The sequence below is a fragment of the Nothoprocta perdicaria genome, unplaced genomic scaffold (assembly GCF_003342845.1).
Source record: "Nothoprocta perdicaria isolate Ctin4 unplaced genomic scaffold, notPer1 scaffold_223, whole genome shotgun sequence".
Lineage (NCBI taxonomy): Eukaryota > Metazoa > Chordata > Aves > Tinamiformes > Tinamidae > Nothoprocta > Nothoprocta perdicaria.
The window spans coordinates 990,678-1,016,116 of record NW_020455431.1 but is presented as its reverse complement, the minus strand read 5'-3'; the positions used below and the strand labels follow the sequence as shown (position 1 = coordinate 1,016,116).

The following is a 25,439-nucleotide window of genomic DNA, read 5'->3' as shown; positions in this document are numbered from 1 at the left end:
GCTCGTCTGCCAAGAATGAAGTCTTAACTTATGCCTAATCATGGAGTGGAAATCAAAGTGCCTTCCAGATGCCTTTTGTATTGCAGGAAGCTGTGGTGAATGTATATGAGATGCATTTTTGTAACCATATACGAACCATTGCTAGAAAGCAAATTCTGAAAGAAGGGAAAAAAAAATCTCAACTATATAGGCTGAAAAAAAAAGTCCTTTTAATTTGGACAAATAATTGTGTGGATCTTATTTCACCAGTGTCATAATCTTTAGAATATGAAGAGAAAAACACAACTTTGGGATGTGGTTAACTGTGCGAGTCTGTTGTATACAAAGAGAACTCTAAACGTTCTCTCAGTCTTGTTATCAGAAGTTCTCACCTTATCTGTTTTAAAGATGTTCTTCTTTCTATAATTGGCCCGTTTTATTTTTTGTTGTGGTGTGGAAAGCCTTTTGGCCTTGTGGTTTTCACAAGGAAACAAAGTTGTTATTGTCCTTTCAGGTAAAACAACGTGGAGCACAATTCTAAGAGCTGGTAATTCACCTTAGACTGAAGAAAATTTGTGAGAAAACCTTAACTAGAGAGTTGCTGTGAAAATACCCCTGTGTCCCTGTTGTATGAGGGTTTTGGCCCCTGCTAGCTGACTTGCACAGAGAACATGCACCCAGGCAAGTGACGACGTGGCCTCAAACTAACGGAGTTATTGCTGCTCAGCTGCAAGGGCTGTGAGATGATAAATGCTTCTTGAATTAAAGAATATGTGTGGGTCTCTGTGTTAGGAATATTTCTTTTGAAATTTGCCACTAAAATTGCCAGTGAATCGTCCTTGATCTTCAACACAATTAGGAAAAAACGTAGTACCAGCCATTGATGAAGAAGCCTTTTTCTAAAAAAACATCTGGAGTTTTCAGCTGCTGGGTCTTGATCAGGACCTGAAACCAGACAGCAGTCTATTCTGTTCTTATTTGGAGTTGAAAGTCAGGTTTTCCCAGGTGAGCGTCATTAACTTCTGCAGAATCTACGTTGCATTTTATTTTCTAAATTAACATTTCTGGTCCTTAAAGCATCAGTCCTGTAGCGAATGCAACAGATGGGCTGCATCTGTACTGCTGTCTCTGGGGGACTTGCAGATCATTGCATTCCTGTCACATCTGGAGGACTCCGTTCATTGCCAATAATTATTTTCAGCACATATTTAGATATCATTTTTTTACATTTAAAAATATTTCATAAACTTTCAGTGTGATATCGCTTAGGCTCTGCCTTCTGTCTTCTACCTAGATTCTAAGCTCTTGCTATGAGAAAAGGCAAATTCAAGAACTGGTTGCTGCTGCCTTAGTCCTTGAACTGCTGCTCTCAGTGTCCCTGCTGTTTCTCAGTCACTAAGTGATGAGACAAGAGTCTCCAGTCTTCGATTTTCACTGGCAAGRTTAGCAGTTATCCTAGAGAGGCTGGCTGGTGAAGTGGTCATTTTTCTTCTGCTGYGGCTGGAGAAGTTGGGAGAAAAGTCAGGAGCAAAGACGCCTATTTGAGAGGTGTGTGGCTAGAACCAGATGGAGGTGTCTGAAACAGAAGCTGGAAGCAAGTAGTACAGCAGCAGTTGTGCTGGGGAGCCTGGAACTGAACGTTGCACCTCAGGGGCCTCCTCACAGGTGCTGAACAGAGGGGAATAATCTGGCTGCAGTTGCTGACTGCACCGCTGCCTGGACAGCCTGGAATGTGCTTGGCCTTCCTGGATACAAGAGCAAGCTGCTGCCTCATGGGCAACCTGTCCCTGGGCATCCCCACATACTTTTCTACAAGTTTCAGCCTAGTTGGTCAGTCCCCAGCCTGTTACTCTGTCTCAGGTGCCAGACTTTGCATTTGTCTTTGAACTCCACGAATTTCCTGTCCCTCTGAATGGCAGCCCCACCTTCCAGTGAACTGTGTGCTCGCCCATCTTCATCGCCTCTGTGAACGTGTCCAGGGTGTCTTCTGTCTTGCTGTCTGTTGTTGATCAAGACAYTTGCTGGTAGTATTAATCAAAACCATTTTAAACCCATCAGTCCAGCCAATTTTATGCCTCCCTTTCCTGCTATCCAAAGCRATCTTGTTAATGCAATTGCRAAGGTACCATCAGAGACTTCATCTTCGGCCTCACTGAAGTCAAGGTAAGCAGCAGCCAGTGCTGCCCCTTGTTCACTAAGCCCATCAGGTTGCCATTTCGAAGTGGTCAGTAGTAATGCTTTGCTTCGTGGGGCTTCTGGAGTGTTTTTCTGTTTAGAAGTTTATGTGTTTGCAGTGTGTTATGCAGTGCATGGAGGGTTTCTCTCTGCTCCGAATCCAGAGCGCTCTGTCCTCTCCTGAGGGCAGAGGTGCAGTGAGGGGCGCTCACTGACTGTTGGGCTAGTGTCTAAGTTCCCTTCATGACTATCAGAAAACCTGGATTCTGCTCCATAAGGGGAGTTCAAAGGCAACAGGCTCATTGGGGCCCTCAGGCAACTGCTTTCCTTTTGGTGCTGTTGTCAGCCTGCAGTKAGGAATGCAAGAATTGTAGGGATAGAGCAAACACGTGGAAGCTTTCCTGTCTGAAAAGAGGCAGAACTTGTTTCTCCTCAAGTTGTTTCTATGTGCTTCTTTTAGTGTTTTTCTTTTTTTTTTTAATTGATCAAGTTATTAAATACAATTATAACAACAACAGCCCTAGCAGTAGCTTTGCAACTGTAGCTTGCTGCAGGGTCTGCAGCAAACTGTAGTTCGTAGCTGCGGGTCCTGATTGTCCAAGTATAGAGTTTATAGTGATCTGTAGAGCAGTACAGAGTTTATAGTGTTCTACACAGTCCCCGTCTTATGGATGGGGAAAGTGGGGCACAAAAGAGAAGCAAAATGGCTTGTTTAGCGGGGCAGTAATAAGATGTAGAGCTTTTGTTTCCCATGTGGCTCTGTGCCTTGTATAGCTCACAGCTTCCCAGGACGTAGGAGGCCTGTTCTGCATATTGTTCTTCTCTCTGATTTTGGTAAGGGATGGGATATACTTATGCAACCTTATTTTGAGCTAGTTATGGAAAAAGTGTTAAGTTTTGCAGGCTCTCCATTCTGACACTGTGCTGAATTTGACATCAATTTGTTAGTCTCAGCAGTGAGGAAAAAAGTTACAATTTTTTTCTTGGAAGCTCTGCAAATGTGACTCAATCAGCAAGCAGCTGTAAACGTGGGATCCCCAATAGCATCCTTACTCGTTGTTCAGAATTGAGATGTTTTTTAGGGGATTGCAGTCAGTGCACTGCAAAATGTTATTTCAGATTACACTGCTTGGTTACAATAAACCTACTGCAACGCTGTGTGAAAAGAGTCTGAGGAGATCTTTCCCACCATATCACTGGCAGTTTTTATTTTCCCAGAGGCAGATGATATGTACATCATTACTGATTTTTTTTCCTCTCATGAAGAATTCAAGCAGCTGAGATAGGTTTACAGCTTCTTAAAAACTGATAATGAAAGAGCAGTCTCTGTGCTGTAAGAGAGACATGAGATAAGTGCTTGCCATTGCTTCAGCATTCAAAAGAAGATAATGCAGGGATAAAAGTTTAAAATGACACTTCAGGAGAAAATTCCTCATTTTCCATCTTGATTAAAGGCATTTAATGAAGGCTGTTAACTTTAGAGAACTTGAGAAATGCCATTTGCAAGCAAATTAACTTCAGTGTGTTCACTAACTGATGCTATGCAACATTGTATTGAAATGCTCTGCAAGTTCCTACTTAAGTGAAGTAAATATTGACAGTACCGTCAAGCGAATTGTAGTATCTGTGACAAGTATAGAATTGCAGCAGATTGCATCCTGAAGAGCTGTGCATTTCCATTAGGATACGTCTGCCTATTCTACCCCCATCCTGCCCTTTTCCCCTCATCAGAATTTTGCTATTGCTGCTTACAGATGCTCTCATAAAGCTGAGTAAATGATAAACAAGCACTTAACACTTTATCTTTCTAGACGCTGGGATCTGGTGTGTGTCGGCCTATATGGAATGATTTTAGAGCAAACTGGTACAAAATTGAATTGAGTCTTAAACTGAATGAAGGAATTTAAAGTTATTATGGGAGCTTTTTAGTCATGCATTTTGGGTCATTGAGGTATGAAAATTAGGCCTGGTGTACTTGAGAGGAGGGGCTGAATATGTGCTATGTTTTGCCTCCTTTTTCATAGGCACTTAACTCTTAAGCCTTTTTTATATCTTTAGGCAGGTGAGTAAATTTCTGTGCTGACTGACGGCTTACAGACTCTTTGGATATATTGTGACTTTGCCTTAAGACAGCCCATAGCTTGAGTCTCTCGAGACCTGGGAGATAGTATGAAAAGTATATATATATATTTACCATAAAGTTAACTACTAGGAGATTACATTGCAAATGCAGTTGCAAGCTTGTGTCTCTGACTGCTGGGAGAGATTGAAGAGTCCTGAAAATGTGTGCAATAATCACAAGATTTGAGAGCATTTTACCAAGGAGGGCAAAACTGYGGTCCCCTTTACAGAAGTGCGGGATAGGAGAGCGGAGTGATGTCTGCAGGGCAGAGTTGGGAACAGAAACCCCTGTCCTGAGCCCCAGCCTGGGGTCCCTCTGGACAGGGCCTTTCATTTGCCTTGGGAAAACTGATTCCAAAGGARAGGCATTAATATCCCACCCACTCATGTAGATAAAGTACAAAGTGTATCAAATGCCTGGGACGGTGCTTTCCCTGCTCAATAGATCATCTGTGAGATATGTTCTGGTAATTGAACTCTGGTAAGTTAGCTTAGGCTTTAAGGTAGCTATGTCATCTGTCTTCCCAGCAGTGTAAACTCCTCTCTCCCCTGCAGTATTACACGTGTTCAAGGACCAAATTTAATCTTGTTCTAGGGGCAACCTCTCAAGACATAAATTTGTCCAAAATTGAAAACCTGGTATTTTATGTCCTTCAAGAGGATTGCGTCATGTTGAGAATTGTATCTATTTCAGATGCATCGCTTGCTCTCACCCTGGAAGGTGCTTAGAAATGGTGTTTGACATTTTTCAAGGTAGAAAAGCGGTTGCAGTTCCTTCCTTGCTGCCTTTCCCCTTGAAYGTCCTCAGTTGAGCTTGCGGGCAGCAAAGGCGTCTTCTCCTGTTGTGAGTGACCGCTGCAGGTCATCTCCTCCATTTTGCTTTGCCATGGAGCAGAGGCCCAGACATGGTTGTGTCGTGTCTACGGGACCCTAAATCGAAACAAAGGGGCTAATTCGGCAGGCTGGGCCTGTGGTAACTCGRCTGCCTCTCCAGGGACATGACGTGAGTAGAAACAGACTTCCAAAGAAGCCTCCCCTGAACACCCTTGCTTCAGATCCTGGCCTATGTGAGATGTAATATGCTTCATGTGGTAAAACCCTTTCAGTAACTCACTTGGGGTGAGCTGTGAGTTGTGAATCATAAGGTAAGCCCGGCTTAGAAAACAAACAAACAGGAAAACTTCTTCAAAAGTGAGCGGTTTGTGTGTACCCCTGTGCTGCTCTGATCTGTGTGGGTTTCTGAAGCAATGAGTAGTGCTGTGCTGATGTTATATAAATATGTTGATGTGCTTCTTGTGAAGGCCTTTCAGCACAACACTTTCGTTGTTAGGCTTTCCCCTGAAGGCCGTTGAGAAGGCATCAGACTGGTGAGGGTGACTTTCCTTCCTTTTGAAAGCCATGTTTTTATTTTAAATCAAGCCCCCAAAGCCAGTCAAATTCTGTTAGATGAGAAAGAGAGGCACGGTTTGACCTCTAAGATGTCAGGTAGTGCATGTCCCTGGGTGGATGGAGCTCAGGGACAAGGGCAGTAAAGCGGAGCTTGAGTCTGGCCAGGCTCTGCTGCATCCCGGGGCAGTTGGGCAGCAGCTGCGGCCCCCTTGACTGGGAAGGAGTCCATGGGGATAATTTTCTCCATGGAGCAGCTGATACTGGGGCATTGGGCTCAGCATGGGCATGCGAGCTCCGTGACGCTTGGCTCTGAGCACAGAAAATACAAAACACCCTRTATCTACAGAATCCGCTTTTGCCCTGCTTTAGCTGAGCGGAGTGGGGCTGCCTTTAGGAAAGTGTGTCTGTGTTTACCATGCGTGAGCTGTACGGCGAGGCCAGGGTGAGCCGTGCAGGCCTGGYGTGTGCCTTGGGAACAGCAGCGGTGTTACCAGCGCATCAAATCTTGCATTGCTTCAGCACTGGTGCTCTGCAGGCTTTTGCTGCCCATTTGCTTTAAGGCTTTTCTTCCAGATGAGGTAGACCCTGAGCTTTGGAGCCAGCTGGGGAGAATCCCGCAAACGGAGCGACTTTAAAGAGTGATTCGAGCGGGTGGGATGGTGCTGGAGAGGATCCATGCAGCTCCGGCTGGGATGGATGCGTGAGGGCAGCGCAAGCTGGAACTGCTTTGGCATGGAGCCGCTGGCCCTTCCCTGCTCCTTCCTCCCCCGGATCAGCCCAGGGGTTTGTGCAGCTTTGTTCCAACCGCGGCGTTGATCCAACCGAGAACAGACACGGAAAGAAAAGGAGAGGGGAAAAAACAAGGAAAGGAAAAAGAAAAAAATCCATTTATTTCAGTCATTTCCCAGGACTGCTTTGCCACCTTGCTGCACAAAATACTTGTATTTTCAATTCAGAGGAAAGCACAGTGAAAACTCATGACACTGCTGTCTTTCGCGTGCCACCTCTGGGCAAGGAGTGGTTTTCTCTGCTCTTGATTTATCCCACTTTCCCATGTGTGCCAGCCGATTCACGTTTCCAAGCTCTCTTGCCATGTACTGGGCTGAATCCCCAGTTGTCACCTCCGAATAATTCTCCCAAATCCGCACCTCCGAGTTTTGTGAAACCGCTTTTCTTTCACTCTTGTTACAAGGGTCGCCACCTCTAGCAAGTGCAGATGCAGGCAGGAGAGAAAGAACTGAATTCCTTTTACCTGAAACATCACTGCTGCTGTCCTCTTTCCCAGCTGCTTTTTAAAGAAATTCAAGCCCTTRTATGACCTTTTGTATTTTGCCCATTCTATGCAATTTTTTTGGATTGTGCAGCTTTGTACGTGTGCGTGAGCCTACCTGCTTTAAGGACTCTTTTTGGGTCCCATTCTTTTACGCAGGGATTTTGCTGTTTACTTTGTTCCTTTCTTTCTGTYGCTGCTTCCCTGGCGCCTCTCCCCCATTCAGCCCCGCTCCTAAGTTCTGCSCTTAACCCTGTTTCTCCTGACAACCTCTCCTATCTCCTCAGTGCCGCTTGTGCACTTCAGTGCTCAAGAAAAGGGGTCTTTTTTCCCCCCTTTTTCCAATGTTTGAAGACTTCTTGTTTCTTTGAACATAGCCGGCTTGTATTTGTCCATGGTCACATCATCCAGGTTGTAGATTAACCACACAGCACTAGAAAGAGCTTTTAAATTAATATTTGCATTCTGATTCTATGCCTTAATTTTCTTTTCCCAAAGTAAATAGACTGGCTGGATGATCTTTCTGCAGTTTCATTCACGTCCTCCTTGCTGCTCCTGTCCATCCAGCTTCCCAAGTAGTTGGGGGCTGCCTGTACAAGCATTTGGATGAGAAATACATTTTATACTTTGAGTTTGTTGCTCTATGATACAAATTTATACACAACTATGTAAATAATTTGTAATATGTCACAAAGCAGATTTTTTTAGTTTTTGAAGCCAGTAACACCAGATATATGGTGAGCCTGATTTCTTTGAAGGCTGTATTCTCTAAGGGCAGCATTTTCAAAGGGGCTGAGAACTTGATGAATATTCAGCTAGGCTAATGTGCTTTATGAAAGTGTTACTGTAAAGGGCAACGATCCTGAACACAGTTATTAAGGAAAATTACTAAGGAAGGCTATGGTGTTAGTTTTGTGAGGACTGGATTGTGTTTAGGGTGCATCTGGGAGTCTGAAGTTTAATGTAGCCCACAGGCTTTGGATCCATGGGATGGGATGAGGCTCCAGGGTCAGCACTGAGCAGCCCTAGAGATGCTCTATAGGCACTGGACATAGAGGAGCAGAGAGATGGAGAAAATGGTTTCAGAGCCTCACTCAGGTCCTAGGTGAGCTAGGAAGATTTCTAGCCTAGGCATTTCAGGTAAAGCCATAAAATCAGGTAGGCTACGTGTCTGTCTGCTCTTTAATAGCCCTACCTAGGCTGTTGTGCAATGCTGAATCAATACGATTAACTTAGTTGCTGCTCTTGAGACCCAAGAGCTCCATGGAATGAAAATTGCTCCTAGCAAAGCACAGCGATGTACCTGGGAGAGGAGCGTGGCTGCGCTTCTTCTCCTTTAATAAATAGGCATTTTAGAGTATAATCCTATGAAATAACACCATTTAATTGTGCGGAAAAGAAAAGAAATAAACTCAAACACATGCCAGAATGCAGGCTTCCTTTTGCCCATCCATTTATCTGCATGTAAATAAAGTGATCGTGTTATGAGAATGACATTTGGGCTGCCTGGTTTGGTTTGTTAAGCTGCTCAATTCATTGATAAACTGAAGTGTAGCCTGTGCTCTGTGTGGACTAACTTGAAAACCTGAGAAACTTTGGAAACTTGCTGCTCAGGGTTTTAGCCTAAAAGCTTTGGAGTTATTGGAAATGATTTTTCTGTTGAAAGAATCAGTCTTGGTTATTATTTTCTAATCCTGTTAATTCAGTGTAGTTGGGAAGAGAAATGTTTATTCTAAGCAATTAGTGCTGTCAGTCAGTTTTGTTTAATTGCTAAATAAATATGGAAACATTTGTAAAGCAGCACGGATTTAATTGTGACATTTCATAATGAGAAATTCGCTTGCTGTATGAAAATATGGAAAGGTGATTTTGTGTTATTTGTTTTGAACTGGAAAATGAAAAGCTGGGTTTGGGCTGTCACTAGTTTTCCATCCTGGAATCACTCCATTTTTTGTCCTGTCTCTGTGTGCTCATATCCTAAGCGCTTTTGCCAACTTCCCATCTCTCCGTAGCTTATACAGGACCATAACATTGAAGTTGCCACTATTTTGTTTGATTTAGAACTTGAAAAAAATTCTAGCTAATATTCAGATTTTTCTTTTCCTTTTTGGTTCTTCCTTCCAATTTCCTATTAATCTTTGCTTGCTTGTTTACAACCAGCTGATCTTCAGTTCAGTACAGAGAGTGACTTCCTATTTGATTATTTTATATATTTAATGGATCTGTCAATAGTTTTTGCTGGTAGGAGAAAACATCCAGATTTCAGCTGCAGAAAGGTAAAAGCAGGCCCTGCTTTCCCTGACTCCGTGTTCCCGCTGGCTGGAATTTGCAGCTCTGCTTCCTTAGGCATTAGTCCCTTCCAGAGGTGAGCATGATTTCTCAAATGCTAGGTTTAAAATGTAAGGAACAATTCTGAAATTATATATGAAAGCAAAAAGAGCAATCAAACACCAGGTTTTCTGCCCTCTCCAGGCTGTCCCTATGTGCTTGTGTCCCCTGAATGTGACAGGCTACTGTAGTGCAGGAGTTCTGCTGCAGTGGCAAGAAATCATCTGAGTGTCCTGATTATCGTAGCCTCTGTCAGACGTTAAAACTAAGGCAATATTTTTAGGAGAGGGAATGACTCTGCTGAAGCCATGGCTGTTACTTTAAAAGCTGTCCACAGTTATCAAAAGATCTTGCACGATTATTCCTGCATGTCTGCATATAACTTTGCCAAATGTCAGCCTCGCTCCTGGGAAATGACAGTACTGAAATCCAGAGGGATTTGCCGCATGTAAATACTTTGGAATTGCTGGAATATATAAAACGTAGGCCTGTGTAAGGACAAATGCATATTTGTTTTGGTATTTTGGGTTTAGGTTTCCGGTGCCGTTCATTTCATCGTGAACTTTCGTTTCCTGCGTTGCCGAGAATGAGATCATTATTGCTGTGATTCATTGCCGTGCCTTCMATTACCCGCAGATTACGAGATTATCGAGGCAGAAAGGGAGGGTTTTGACCCCTTGCGTCACGGCGCTCGGAGGAGTCTCTTGAATTAAATCTCCTGGAGAAAAGCTTTTAGATGCATCTCGCTTTGATTTAAAAAGTTCCAGTGACGGGAAATCAATTGCAGAGATTGGTGAAGTTGACTTAGAAAATCAGCAAGGAAAGAGGAAAAGCAGCTGAAATGGCTGAATTAGGGAGACTTTCTTTTTTTCTTCCCTGTTTGGGTCCATCTATAACCTAGGCTCCTTGGTGTTTATGTTCTGCTCTTCTGCATGTGTTTATCTACAATATCAGTAGCTTTCTCCCCCTTGGAGAACTTTTCCAGGCGCTGCCATTCTGTATATGTAAAAGTATTATTGTTTTCTTCCTGCTTCAAAGAAAACATTTATCTTACGATTATACAGTTTTCAAATACAAATTAAGTATTATCTGCAGTTTTCAGCTGTTGTCCTGTATTCTCCTGCACGGTTCCCACTCTGGAAAGCAGTTTGCAAACAACTGCCTGTTTTTACAACGACTTCCTGCTGATAATTGTGCTCGCAGGATTCCCAGCAAGGGCCAAGCAGCCCCTTGCTACTGCATGACTCAGGTTTCCCCTTGGCCCTTGCATCTCTGCAGCAGCCACTCGGCGAGCGCGGCTGCTGGGGCTACCTAAATGACCTCCACACRTGCCACGTTTTTACCATGGCCTCTGCTGGCAGTTTCAGTGGACACTTGACCTAACTTCTCCAAGGAGCAGAGTGACTGCAGCTTAAGCACCAGGGCTATAGCTCTAAATCACTGCAGAGCGACCTGAGCCCTGCAAGTGGGTGTCCCAGCCTTATTAGCTTTAATCTGCCTGCAGTGTGTTCTCCCTTTCTCCTTACTTTGCCCGAAAGATTGGATTTTTATTTATGTATTTATTTATTTAAATGTAATAAACCCCGGGCACTTGTGTTAAGTGCAGGTTTTCCACCTGTACTTTTTTTTTTATTTTTAAGAGTTTGGTGGGCATGAAGAATACTTTAGTGTGCACATTTTTTATGTTTTTACCTGGTTTAGCATTGCACATAAACCTAGATAGTGCTATTAAAAAGCAAACAGACATGCAGCCTRCCTGATTTTATGGCTTTACCTGAAATGCCTAGGCTAGAAATGTAGCTGTCTAGCTCACCTAGGACCTATGTGGGGCTTTGACACCATTCTTTTCCATCTCTCTGCTCCTCTATGTCCAGTGCCTATAGAGCATCTCTAGGGCTGCTCGGTGCTCATCCTGGAGCCTCATCCCATCAGGATTTTTTTCCTTACTTTTTTTTTGAAATTCCCTTAGTGAATTGAAGTTTACTATTACTTTAATATTGTGTGTAATATTTTCAGTAAATATTATATAAAATCTACAAATGATTATACAGTCTATAGATAATGGATTTTTTTTCAGAGCATTATTGGGACTTCCCCTGATTAAATACACTGCTGCGCTTCTTAATGCTAAAATTCATTTCCACCTAATAATATTAACATAATACGATGTACTGAATTTTGTAACAAATTTTCAATACTAAATTCATCTAATTTTAAATGCAAACTAAGGATTGAAGTGCTCAAGGACAAAACGTCATGGTGAGACAAATGTTTATACATAAACTGATTACATTATCKGATGCATTTCGCTTCCACAGCTGATATCTAGGGAAAATCGATGGTGCATTAGGCTGGTACCCTTTAAAAAGTATATACACTGATCCTTACCAAAAGGTATCAAATGATACTTAGGGAACGTCTGTTGTACATTTTTCTGTATCTGAATACAGGATTTCTTCAAACACTGCTCTACGGAAGGCCACAGAGGTGTGTTCCTGGTCTGTCTGCCTCTCTCATTTCCCTTCAACACTCTTTCTAATCATAAAACCAGAGCTCTTTTACAGCCCTTCAGCCACACCTGGCTTGCTGATACCCGAACCGGCACGTGAGCCCTGCTCTGACTTCAGGCAGGAAGCCACCTTTGTCCCTTAAACTCGCTGCTTTTTCTTTTTCCTTCTTCCTACATATTACTAAGACAGTGTATTTTTACGTGTGTTTAATCGCAATAAAATCTAATGGGAAGCCAGAGTGGTTTGGGCTTGTTCTGGCTAGGAGCGCTGAGTCCTTAAGGAATCGTGGACTGYGAGTTAGTCTTAGCACTGCGGCAAGATGGAGAGGGAAGCAGGAGCTTGGAGCTGGCTTTGCTGGTCCAAAGGAAGGCCTGAAATGGGATTTTCTTCCCACCTCCTCAGCAGATCCCAGCAGAGGAGGGCAGAACGCAGGGCAGTTTTCCTAGTCTGCTCTTCCACCCCCTGCTCTGTGCAGCGGGACCCTGTGGCCTGCAGGCGGGCGATACTTTCCAGTCTTAAATGAGGCACGAGGGTGCCCCAGCTCATTGTTATTTGTYGATTTGGGGTCTTTTTTAGGGTGCAGGACATGGTGGGTAGCTGCAAGGTACTCAAGGTGCTGGCCCATCCTTTGAGACCATCGTCCGTGCTGGCAGGATTTCCTCTGGAGCGGGACTGATGTTCCCCGTTAGCTCCCGAGCACCCAGTCTGTGTTTAACTTCAGCCACGTTTCAGTTAAACCCAGGCTTATTGCTTTCCTTGGGGGATTGGTAATAAAATTAACAAACATTTTTATTGAACTAGCATTATATTCCTTAACTTCTCCACAGACATGTTGCTCGATCTCAGTGACCTTCTGCAGGTATGGTATCTATTTTTATTTGTAACTCTTGATGAATTGTTAACATTTCATATTAATTGYAAGTAAAGTGCTGTCTCTATGGGCTATTTAGCACCTTTTGTATCAAAAAAAAAATCTAAATGGAAAATTTATGGGGTTTGTAAATCAGGGTAATTTTAAAACAAATTTAAACATTAAATATTGTTGCTTTTAACATTACAAATCATGCATCAGTGCTTAGTCTGATCCTTCCATCAGAGTCACTGCTGTGGCACGGGGTTGGATGTTCCATGTTTTGAAATTAACAGTTGCTGAAGACAGAAATAACTTTTTTTTTGAAGGTGAAACTGCATAAAGAGATTAGTGAGCTTGAGAGACACGCAGAGAAATATGGGCTTGCTCTGCGTGYGGAAATAGAAAGCTCTTTTTGACGTAAGCTGTCGTACTCGCTTTCTCCGTGTTAGAGCTGTTTTACATACAATGTGAGGAGGTTAGTTGTGTCTATTTTTGTCTTCCCAGCTGTCTGGGTAAATGGCATCCCTCTGAAGCCTATTTATTGCTTCAAGCAATCTGTGGAACTGCAGCAACCCGATGAATCTCCAATTCTTGAAATTACCACCTTCTTTTATTCCTTCCAAATTTCTCATTGAATTAATATTGATCATTTTTAGGCAAATATTGCATGTGTAGAATGAGAGGTTTGTTTTCTTTTAAACACTGGTCATTTTTTTCAGGCCAATTGTTATGAAATAGGATAATCACTGTAATATGAGGACTGTTCCCAGAATATGAAGAACCAGAGTTACTGTGTCTGAGGGGGAGAAGGGGGAAAGAGACTTTTTTTCCCCTATTTTTTCTGTACATTCCAGCTAGAAGGTTGGTGAGTTGGGTCATATGGGGAGCAGAGGCTAAAGGAGGGTAACCTAAGAGATAGGAGAGCCAGAAATGTTTTGGTAGTGTGGAAATAATCATTTTTGGAAAGAGGAAAAAATGGCAGCATAATTTGAATATTAACTGTCTGCAGTTGCTTTTAAAAGATGAATCTGAGTAAATGAGGATCTTGCATGTCACTATTATCTGTAGTGAGCCAGAAATAGTTCTTTTTAGAAATGCATAAACCCCTGCTTTTTCGGTCTTCTCCTTATATTTTTTATTTATTCCCCTGACCAGAAGTTGTTTAAAAAAAGAAAAAAAATCCCCTTTTCCCCCCACCAGGATGAACTATCTACACTGCTGAAATGAAGTGAAGCTACTAGATGATCTCGAGAGGTCCCTTCCAACCTTAACCACTCTGTGATACCTGCAAAGGGCATCCTAGGTGGTTCTTAGCTTATTGATGCTTCAGGTTCCTTTGAGGTCGGCAGCAGAGCGGCTGCTGCTCGGGCACGGAGCGTTGGTGGGTTTTGCTTTCCATCAGTCTGTGTTCCCAGATTGCCGGCCTAGCAAAGAGAAGGGATTAATTGGCTCTGCCGTGCGCTTACCTTGAAGTGTCTTTCTCAAGGACAGCTCTCTGGAGCTGGGATAAGGCTGTCATTGAACAAAAAGCAAGCAGTAGCAGTGGTATTATCTTCCCAAAACATTAACTTTCTTTCTTTTTTTTTTTTTTTTTTTTGGAGTTGTACATACAAAATACGTAATATTGGTCCAGATATTTGTTTTTCTTGGTCACAAATGATAAAGGTACTGAGTTCCTGTCAGGGAAAAAAGACATTTGAAAGACTAAAGAAAAAAAAAAGAAAAAAGTTACTGTTGAGTATCAGTAACTCTTGCTTTGATGCTACTTGAAGTAGCTAAATRGAGTTTTTTTTCTATAGGATTTGCTACTTGAGGCAGCTCTGCTGCTGCTGGAGGTGGGATTTTCTGAAGAATGCTGCTAAGTAAAAGCCTCATGGAGCCTCTTCATAGAGGCTGCCAAGGAAATTACAGACCCCCTTGAAGGACCTTCCAGTGCTTCTGGAGGGGGGAAAAGGCCCAACAAMCTTTCATATATCTCTTCAGCTGATATAAGGACAAAAGCAGCCTGAGAAGGATTTGCAGCTCCCAGCAAAAAGGATGAATGAAAACCAGCATAAAATTACACGGATGCTTCCAATTTTTTGGCATTTGAATGTCCCGACTTCTCTCCAAATGRAACTTGTCCTCTGTCCTAGGAGCTCCCTGTGGAAGTGTCAGAGTCGAAGTGTCTCTGGTGTGYTTAGACTTTGAAGTGTTATGATGTGAAAATCACTTCTGCAAACGGGGCTCCTTCCTCGTGCAGCGGGAAGGATGCCGCTGCATGGTGATTRCCTTGGAAGCACGAGCAGTCATTGCTCTCCTTTTGGGAGAGTACTCATTTGTGTTTTCAGATACTGGATTTTACTTGCAAATCTGGTCTTTAGAGAGGTCTATAATCAAGTCTTTTGTTTCCCTTTCTGTTACTCCGAGCTAACTGACAGGCCTTGCTTGTTTAGGAGAGCTGAGAAGCTTGTCCTGCCTTGGCCCAACTTTTGTAGAGCTTGGGTTTGCTCATCTGTGTCAGAGCATCTTTCCTCCTTCCACCCGCAGGATGGCTTGGCTGAAGTCTGGATCTCAGTGTGATAAAATGTTGTCTTTCTAATTGTGGGAAATGCCAGTCTCTTTCTCTCTCATTTAGCTGTTAAATGAGGCTGATATTACTGAAAAAAGGTTAGGCCCAGGCTCTTGGTAGCCATGTGAGGAAGGAAGATAAGCATCAGTGGATGTAAACTGAGATGATAGGTATCAAGAAAGGTACTTTTTTTGCCATAAGAAAGGCCAAGTGCTGGAGCTGGCTGCTTAGAGAGGGTGGAAGCCTCTGTCCTTGGAGGCCTTGAAGACCCTGAGCAACTTAGTCTGATCTCATAGGTGACCCTGCTTTGGGCAGCAGATTGAGCTAGAGACCTCTCTTCCAACCTGAATTATCCTTCAGTTCTAGATAAGTGAAGAGAGTGTCCAGCAAAATCTATAAACAGATCTAGATTTCTCTCAGTTTTGTTTTTCACTTCAAAACTTTACTCTCAAGCCCCCATTTCCATCTCTTCAGACGGCCAGGACAAACGGCTTCCTGTCCAGAAGCATCTTCACTCTGCTCTATTTTTGGAAACCTTTTTGAATCAGCATTGGTTTCCCTGACTCCCTTGTGTTTGCCGCAGATTATTCTTGTACTTTCTTGCCTAATTGCTGTTCTGAGGCTTGTTGTGCAGCCGTGGCGGTGGTGGAAGAGTATGAGGACAACGGCAGATGTGCTGAGCAGAAGCAGGGTCTTCTCTTCTTCGAGTCCCAAGTGACTGGAGCTTGAGTCGCTCGAGCTCAGGCTGCTYTGTGTGGATCCATCACCCTTCTTGAACTGCAAGTCAGCCCAGATGACTTTGGTTCCTGCTTGTGCTTTCGTGCATTGAGTATCTTCTGGGGCTAAACGTTTGGGTTGAAGCAGGGACCAAAAGAGAAGGCTTCAGCTTATTGTGTGGAGAAGGGTAAAAGGGAATAATTTTGCTTCTGATTTTCTTTGTTTTCTAATACTCTTTGTTCACTTGAAGATATTAACATGTTGACTGCATTTGCCTTTATTGCCCCTATGCAGATTCGTATGTTGATTGAGTTAATTGAAACAACCTGGTTGGGACCTTCAGGCGTAGCTGTAGTAGCAATGTTAATAATAAATCAAATAACCACAGGTGCCTCTTTCCCCAGCAACAGACATTCTCCTTAAAAACTCATTTGCTTTTCATGCCTGCTTAATTATTTAGGCAAGCAGCCATGGATGTTTCGCAGTGTGAATCCGCAGCGAACTCCGACTGCCCAGGCTTGGGCTTTCCACAGAATCACAGGATGGTTGAGGTTGGAAGGGACCTCTAGAGATCATCCAGTCCAACCTCCTGCTCCAGCAGGGACACCCAGAGCACGGGGCACAGGGCGGCATCCAGGCGGGTTGGGAAGATCTCCAGAGAAGGAGACTCCACAGCCTCCCTGGGCAGCCTGTGCCAGGGCTTTCCGAGGGACACAAGACCTGAATCCCACCACCCTTCATGGTTGTCCTGTGAGAGGCCACCCCTTGGTCCTGCTAAGCTTGTTTGAGAATTGCTTCCAGGGAAAGGGCATTTATTTATGAATTTAGGGAGCTTATCGACCGTATTTGCCTGAGCCTGCTTACAGCATTATTGATTGCTGCTGTCAGGAAGGTAAAACAATCTGGTAATGCAGTGAATGAGAGATTCTGTGTTTTCCAAAGAGTTTTAAATTCTGCAATATGCCAAATGGATCTACAGTTGGATTTCCTTCTTCCTGAAATGCAAGTAATTTATAATTATTTGCCAAAGGGGATGTATACCAGTGTTTGTGACTGTATCGGTCACGATGTGGAAGAAAAATACAGAGATTATGAAAGAGAAGCAGGTATTGAATGGAAAAAAGGATCCCAAGGACTCCTCCATGGGAGTGTCCTTTTACAGTCGGCATCTGATGACTGACGGATGTGAAGCAAAATGACCATTCCTTGGAAAATTAATTTACTGTGAAGGGCAAGGAGAAAAAGAAGTAGGAAGATATTTCTATCAAAGAGGTAACTAAATAATTGAAAGCCATCTCTAACTCTTAACTAAAGGAAAATATACCTATTGCAGGAGCAGAAATTAACTACTGGCAGGGGACCTAATCTCACCRAACATTAAGCTCACCTGTAAGAGCATAGGGGTAGAAATGTCTGGTTTTCCTGTRCTTTAGGAACTGTTTATGAAAATACAGATGCAGTACAGAGAGCACAGGTCACGTGAAAGCCTGTAAACCTTACACTTTATATTGACAATGATAATTGGGGAAAATACTTCTTATTTTTTTCAGTATGATCCTTGCAAATGAAGTAGAAAGAAATTTGTTGTCAACGTTAGGGCTGCAGCAATTCAAGTCTTAAGCCAAAGACATCCTTTTAGAAGGGCATATTTGTTTATTCACTGTGCTAAAGACCCATAAAACTAGGTTTTCTGCATGCAGATGTCACATGGTTCTAAATTTGGAGAACTGAGCTTTCTGTGGATTGCAGTATATGAATTTTCATAAGAAGTTCTTAGTGAGGGAAGGACTAGAAATTAAAATAGGCCCCTAAATTAATTCTTTTAATTTTCTAAGCTTAGGAGAATGCAAAAAGCATAAATACTAATGATGAGACCAAAGATACCTATCTATTTATTACTGATATATTTCATCATATATTGCACACTCAAGATATGATGCACACTGCATCAATTTGCAGTAGTTCAAATTGATGACAGTGGCATCAAATTTGACCGAAAGGGCTTTTTTTCCACTCAAAGAGGAGTTCATGAGCATCCCGCATGAGCAGTACACAACAGTCGCTCATTTCTGGCTGAGCTTTATGCCCCCTTTGAGGTCTTGTGCATGAGAAATGCCCCAGAGAGTGTGAGCATTTGGTAGCTTTTCTACATGAGAAATCTATTCTTTTTAGTTGCATCTGAAGTACCTCTTCATGCAACTTGAACAGGAAAACTGGAATCACTTAAATATCCTGCTGCCTCCTTGTGACTTTACGCTAGGATTAAAACTATGTGAGCTTTATGAAAGAAACAATATATAGGACATAACTGAGTGCACGTCCTACCTCCTTTCTGAACTGATAGTAACCAGACATTGCAAGAAGGCTGCACTTCTGATACAATCCCTTTGTGCCATTTCTATTTGAATTTATTGTTTTGTATAAACAGACTGCCTCCACCTTAAAGCTGGCCGTAAAACTGATGGTGTGGGTGAAGTGGAAAAGCAGGTTGGATTTCAGTGCACTGCTTCCCAACCAGACCGTGGGGCGAGAGACTTTTAAACCAAGGATAGGAAGATAAAAGTGTCTCGCAGGGCAATCTTCGAATGTGTTTGTCTCTGCTTTAGGTTTAATTCAGCTCCCACTTTGAATATTAGAGCATCACTTTAAAAATGTTTCCTTGTGTCGATTTGTATTTGTTTGTTCTTTGAGTGAATTTATGGAAATTTTGCTTGGGAGGAGTTTAATCTTAGAGTGACGTGGTTAGTTGGAGGGGACACATGAAATGTTTGGATATCCTGGCCAAAAAAAAAAAAAGGGCAGGAGGGAGAAACACTTGTCTGAATTTAAATTTTTGTTTTTGATAGACTAAATGACAGAACTAAGTTTGTGAAGCCTCTGATGGAAATAGCACATGTGCCTGGCTGTATTGAAGTAACTGCATTGATTTGTGCAGGGAAATTCTTCTTACAGGGAGGAAAAAAAAGATATGAGTAATGAGATTTAAGATGTATGTAGTAACTGGGTATAGTAACTAAGAAGGCTGGAATAGCAGCCCAAATCCCACTCTTTATGTTAATATTTTTAAATAAAGGTCGAAACAGCGTCCTTCCTTTGCCCAAACTTGCACTGAATCTAGAGCATCTAAAGCCTCCTGAAACACGGCGGATATTTGGCTTAGTGTGATGTCTGTTTTCTCTCTGTGGCACGTGGAAAGTTTCATGCTCTTGAATTACTGCAGGCAATGCTRGATTAAGCAGATATTTATTTTTTGGTATAAATTCCTGTGATTTAATAGCTACGAAACACATCCCTTGTTCAAAGGATCTATTTTGGTCACTTTGTCTCAACAGAAGAATATCTTGATYTTCATGGCAGGGAGGGAAATGTAGTAAAATTTAAGACTATAATGTTGTATTTTCTAGGCCACTCTCACCATTGGTCAGTCAAAGTATGGGGAATATTTGACGCTTTCCACTACATTACAGAGTAAATTAACATCATCTCTGCTCGACTGCACAATCACTCGGGTTATGGGATAATTTGAAGACTCCTTCAAAGTTCTCCTTGTTTGAGTTCACATAAAGAAAAATTGGTGTTAAAATTTTTCACCTAAAAGTTGAGTGCTAGGCTAAGTGAGAACATGTCAGGATTTTTAACTGCCTGGGTAGGAGCAGCTGCACGTTGRGGAGAAGAATATGCCTTTAAAGCAGTGTTTTCAGAGCACTCTCGTGAAAATGAAACGCAGCACCCAGTAACTGGGGGTTGTATTTCCAGGGGCTGGTAGAATAACCAGCAGCTCCGTTGTGTAATTGACTGTTTCAAAAGCACCATCRTTACCCGCACGTAGGAAAGAGAGGCAGCTCTGTGGCATAAAAGCAATAGAGTATATCCTGTCTTAAAGGGAAAAAACCCTCTATTTGTTTGCAGTGTAGGAGGCTGGAGTTTTTTATCCTGTCTGAATCCAGCCTTCATTTATGCCTTGGGGCAGCAAGGYGTGCATGGAGCTTCGTGGGAACGTTCAGGTCTCATCGGGACCTCAAGTCAATCCTGCCTTGCTGGCTGKCCGCAAAAACACATCTTAAAATAGTGAAATAAGACTTATTTAGACTGTGAAWTACAACTGTAGATGCCCATGGCGTCAATTAGGAAGCCGAGGATGGAGWGTAGCCCCTTCCCTGTGCTCCTCGGTGAAGGAGGGAGCAGGAGCAGGGCCCTGGGCCTGGCTTCGGCAGGCTGCACACAGCTGGGCTTGTTTTATTTTATTTTGTTACGTAGGGGGAGCTGGGAAATGTCCAACCAATGAGAAACAGCAAAATACCCTCCGGGCACCTTGCACCACTCCTGTCTCTGGCGCAGTTTGGTGTTGGGTTGTGCAATGCTTAATGACCCCCTCGCAGGACTGGGCAGAGCTGAAATTTGCACTAACGTGCCATTATTTGCTCGGGCTTTGCTGTGAGCTACRCGGCAGTCGATGCATACTGATCTTAGGCTCAAGTCTATTGAGTGCTTWAGTATTAGGTGATAACAGTAAAGTCCAAGGAATTAAGGCCACTGATGAGCATCGTGAACAACTTTTGGCCATTCGTTTTGGTATAAACTTGTGTAAATAATTCAACATTGTGCAGATTTTGACAAGAACCTATGTATTATTCTATACCTATGACTTGCATTATTTTTTTAAAGCAAGTTATTTAAGATTTCAAAAGTGATTTTTCCTCGCCACATAAATAGTCTATTAAAATATTTGTGGTTTAAAATGTAAATAATGCTTTTTGTCTTTTAATAGGTGAATGTCTATGTGCTGGGAAAAACTTTCCTTCTGCTGGCCAGAGAACTCTGCATAAATGCTCCAGCTATAGGTATTTTTTCGAGTTGACTTTTGAATATTTGGGTGTATTTTGTGCATGGTTACTTTTAAAAAACATATATATTTATGTGTATATGCATAGTGTTGTGTTTTATAAGCTTGTATGAAAGAAGGAACTTAATGAAGCTATAATCAATCTAGGCATAAAAGAGAGGCTTCTATGGGGATGTAGTGTTCCTCATAGAAGACTCCCTAGCAGCTAGATGCAATTTTCTTTTACAGTTAATTTTGTTGATTTTTCTGGGAGAAGTTTAGGCCATAATGAGACAAGGGCTAATGCATCATAACYTTGTGTTTTTTCTGCAAGCTTATACAAGCCTGACAAACCTCAGTTTGACAAAGATGCAGCATTAGATAAATATTTGCCAAACTTAGTATTTATCCATCACCTGTTGCTGAGATGATCAGCACTTGAAATACAAGTGGCTTGATGGAAAATGAGGAGCAACTTTTTTCAAGTGTGTTGATAACATTTTAATTAAAATGTTGTAATTGGAATAACGCACTGTGACAGCAAGGCAGTTTTYACCGTGTTCAAAGCTGTCTTTGGTGCTAACAACCTAGGCAATAGTGCGCACTCATCACATTTCAATCCTCTGCTAAACTTTGTCGCTTTAAGCAGAGGGAATTCATGCCAATTCCAGTGAAAAGGGCGAGATTACAGAGCAGCCTTGTGACTAAATAACCCACCTCTACTAAGGAATTTTTCCCCCGTATCGTTACCCACTCTCCCTCCCACTCTTTGCAGTCTATATAGAGAATCGCCCGTCTTTGTACTGGAGAACAGCACGTGCACATGCGCACGCACGCTCCCCTTCCCCTTTTCCCCCCTGCACGTTTTCTCAGCTGGTCACAGAACTGCATTCCTGCTTCTCCCTTCCCAGCACGGGGACTTGCCTGGCACATACGGAGCGTTGTCCTAGCAGCATCCGCAGAGCGCGGGGCGGGGAACGGCCCGCGGCCGCCCTGGGCAGCTGCCTTATTGCAGGCAGAAGCTCCCCTGGTTTTCAAGAATTCGCTTCCCTGCTCCTTTTTCTTTGTCATTTTTTTTCTCTTTTCTCTTTTTCTTTTCACCAATAATTTCAGTGCAGCTTTGTTTCCAGGTGAAAATTAATGTTATGTAACAGTGCAGGAGAAAGCAGGCAGTTCCCTCCGCTCTCTCTCATTAGATATGGAGGTACCAMTTAATGCACGTTGGGGGGAACACTGTTTTAGGTTGCTATTCGAGTACTCTCAGGGCAAGAAACAGCGCAAGAAACTTAGGAATAACACCCACTATTTCTCCCTGGCTCCTCCGTTACAATTGCCAGATACTTCAGGAAAACACCTACTTTTTTTACTCTTCTTTGCGAAAACTAAAGTATAGTGGATATAAAATGATAACTGATAGTGTATATATAGGAGAGACTACAGGTGTTGATAGAGGAAAAAGGCCAGCTGTTTCAGTAATTTTGTGCAGACTTCCTGCATTGGTACATTACTGAGTGAACCTGGACCTTTCTCTCCTGTCTGCTCATAACTGGGAGCCCCTACTATGTAGTGAGATGCGAGGCTGGCAGTGTTAGAGCTCTCAGCTTAACTGGCAACACAGCCCATCCCTGTATTAAGCCTCAGCTATGCAGCTGGACCCAAGCTGCCCAAGGCTGGTGCACTCTCACAGGTGCCCAGTGTCAYTGCCTAGCAAACAGTAACTGCAGATGATGCTAAGAGCAGGAGGGGAGTGGAGAGCTTAAGCTTTCAGAGACAGAGCTGTTTTTAGCTTAGGCAACAACACACACAAGAAAAGCCTGAATTTCTGCATGGGGCAGCTTCCTTCTTCCTGCTGTGCAGGAGTTGCAGGTACCTGCACAGGGAAGCTCTGCATTAGTGGCAGTAGGYGTAGGCCTGGTGCCCATCTGCATAGGGGGCCCAGAGCAGGGCATTTTCACACTTGGTAACAGTTTAACAGAAGCCATAAAATCAGCAAGGATCAAGTACACAGAGTTTAGGGCAAGTAAAAATGTTTTATATTTCACAGATTCATAAACTGCTCTAGTTTAGAACATTCTGTTTAAGTCAACTAACTTGCAGACTGCAGCTATCTATATACAAAATAAATGCACAGTACGTGCAAAACTTTACATTTCCTCTGCTTGTTGCAGTCTTAATTAAGTCAAATAGCTTATGAATAAATAAAATAAGATTAAATTCAAGAGCATTCCTTCACTTATTTGATAGCCTGATGTAGTAGATAGGTAAGTAGCATAACATTCCATACTGCTGGAGAGTTCTGTAGTAAAACTGAAAAATCCCTTTGTGTGCATAGCAGTATTGGAAAACAGAGTGAAATACATCATGCATAGAAGATGAGCTCAGGTATCTGTCCTCCTTGTACTCCAGTCCCATTCGTACTGTCCGAGGAGCACTGGAACTGGAATGTCACTTTGCCACATTGCACCTCAGTCATTCCCTCTTGCCCAAAGTAGCTGAGTTCATTGCCATCGAGAATAGCACTGACATTGTAAAAAGTGTCTTGCTCAACCTGCACGGGGTGTTCGAACCACACGGAGAACGTGTTACTAGATCCGTCAGAGGTAAACTTGGTCAGGTTTTGTGCCAGGACCACTCCTAAGCGTTTCAGTTCAATTTTGACACTGTATTCAGCCTTGCCACAGCTTGACCCATACAAACCCAGTCCCGCTATAAATATCCGTTTGTCTACGGCAAACTGAATACTGTCACAGCGCCCTCGGTACCTCCACTGGTTACTGCGATAGGCGGACGACTGAAAGCGGTGGCATCGCTGCGGTACCAGTCCTTTCCTTTTGGTCAGTGGGAACTCCAGTTTGGGTTTATTTGCAGCTGTGTACCATAGGAATATATTGTGAGTCTCCTCGAGGGTGAGGATGTCTGACTGGGCCGCCCCGTTGGCAAACTCCTCCAAAGTCATGGTTGGAATCCGCACCAGGTACAGCGCTTTGCCCAGCACGCTCCTCTTGTTCCGCGGCGTGGCCGGCAGCCCTTGCCTTTTGCACTCGGCCTCTGCCCAGTTGAGGACGGCCTCGAAAACCACCACCTCCTTGGTGTTGAGCGCCTCGCGGGTCACGATGATCTCCAGCGTCTGCTGGTCGATTTCGCAGAAGCCTTCGGACCTGAGCGCCATTTCTGCCTGCGCGTCGATCACCTCCCAGCAGCGCTGCGTCAGCTCGGGCTCCTCGAAGAGCCGGCTCTGGGASAGCAGCACGCACGCGTTCTTGGCCTCCAAGCTCGTCTCCAGAAAATTGACGCAGGCCTTCGCCAGGGCCGGCACGATGTACTTCTTGGCAGCGTACAGCGTAGCCAGAACCGTGTCGGCTTCCAGGTCGATCTCATCACTGTACATGTATCTAGGTGGGGAGCGGGGGGGAAAAGGGCAAAGGGGAAAAACAAAGAATGAAAATCTATGTAGTTTCTTAGGAAGAAAATGAAATGCATCCCCCCCCCCACAATAATCTATAGGCTACAGGCAGCATGAGATCTGACATTCGGTGTGTGTCAGCACACCAAGTAAACAATAACACATGGGTATTGCGCAATGCCAATTAGGAGAGGGAGGTTTGGTAAGCTGCTTTGATTATGTCCACGTAATTAGTAGGCTTGTAGCGGCCACTTACTTTAATAGGATTAGAAAGGCTGCAGGTTCCACATCTGGTATATGGATTTCAGATTTGACCTCTGCAAGATCACCGTAAAACATAGCGTAGAAGACGGAGCTACCAACCGCCAAGACGTACTGCAAAACAGGGAGAGAAGCCTTAGGATGAGGCATCGGTGAGGGATAGTAGGTAATTTTGGTAAGAGCTACATTTAGGGAGGCTTGGAAGCTGCCATTGAGACAGGGAACTGTCTATGGCAGTTGTCTTTAAGATGTGCACGAATTATGTCTGAGATCAGATGTAACCGTAATTAGGAAGAGGTAGCCCTACTTCTATGGAAGGAGAAGGGGCTCTGCGCAGCAGCACCCGCACAAACCTTATGGGCAGGAACTTTCTTGGAGGCGCCGGGCGGGCCCACGATGAAGTGGACGTCAGCCATGAGCTCGTTGTTGAACATGAGCGCGTTCCTGCAAGTTCGGAGGGGAGGGAAGAGGCCGGGTCAGCGGGCGCAGCCCGGCACCGTCCGCCCGGCTCCCTGCGCAGCGGCCCCGGCGCCACGTCCACATCCACGCGCGCGGCGCGGGGCCCGGCCCTTACCTCTCGCGCAGCGTGGGGTGGAAGGACTGCCAGTTGGCGCTCTCCAAGTTGTTGTTGTTGAGGTTCTGGAGCTGGGGCGGCGGGGGCGGCTGGGCGCTCTGCTGCAGCTGCAGCGCGTTCTTCTTGCTGTTGGCAGCGGCGGCGTTGTTGCTGTTGGCGATATTGGTGTTGGCGCTGGCAGGGTAAAGTTCTGCAGCCATCTTCCTCTTGAGGGCCAGCGGCACTATCTCACAGCATGCTGGCACCTTGCCGTTTGGCTTCACGCTCTTTTTGGACTTCTTTAAGGTCTCTGGAAGCAGAAGAAAGAAAGTCAAACACTTCATGATCCTGCCATTGAGGCACCCGCGGGGCAGTGGCATAGGCGGCCGGGCTGCCAGCCGCTCCCGCGCCGGCCGCAGTCCCAGTGCTTCTCGCCGGCCGGCAGGGCGGCCGCTGCTATTTTATTTTTAATTTTTTTCCTCTCCTCTCTTTGGCTTTTTTTTTTTT

General features: G+C 43.8%; 2 protein-coding genes across 2 annotated transcripts in view; one reads left to right on the top strand and one right to left on the bottom strand.

Moving 5' to 3' along the window:
- BRF1 (BRF1, RNA polymerase III transcription initiation factor subunit) overlaps window positions 1–25,439 on the top strand; it is a 162,416-nt gene that overhangs the window by 49,159 nt on the left and 87,818 nt on the right. The window contains exons 4-5 of the mRNA XM_026039205.1: window positions 12,600–12,631; window positions 20,662–20,734. Coding sequence (XP_025894990.1) covers window positions 12,600–12,631; window positions 20,662–20,734 — 105 coding nt within the window. The remainder of the gene's footprint in view (window positions 1–12,599; window positions 12,632–20,661; window positions 20,735–25,439) is intronic.
- Window positions 22,815–25,275, bottom strand: BTBD6 (BTB domain containing 6). Its single transcript, XM_026039204.1, has 4 exons — window positions 24,954–25,275; window positions 24,733–24,823; window positions 24,375–24,493; window positions 22,815–24,107 (listed from the first exon to the last, which is right to left on the bottom strand). The coding sequence occupies exons 1-4, from the start codon at window positions 25,151–25,153 to the stop codon at window positions 23,075–23,077; spliced, it is 1,443 nt and encodes a 480-aa protein (XP_025894989.1). The 5' UTR covers window positions 25,154–25,275; the 3' UTR covers window positions 22,815–23,074.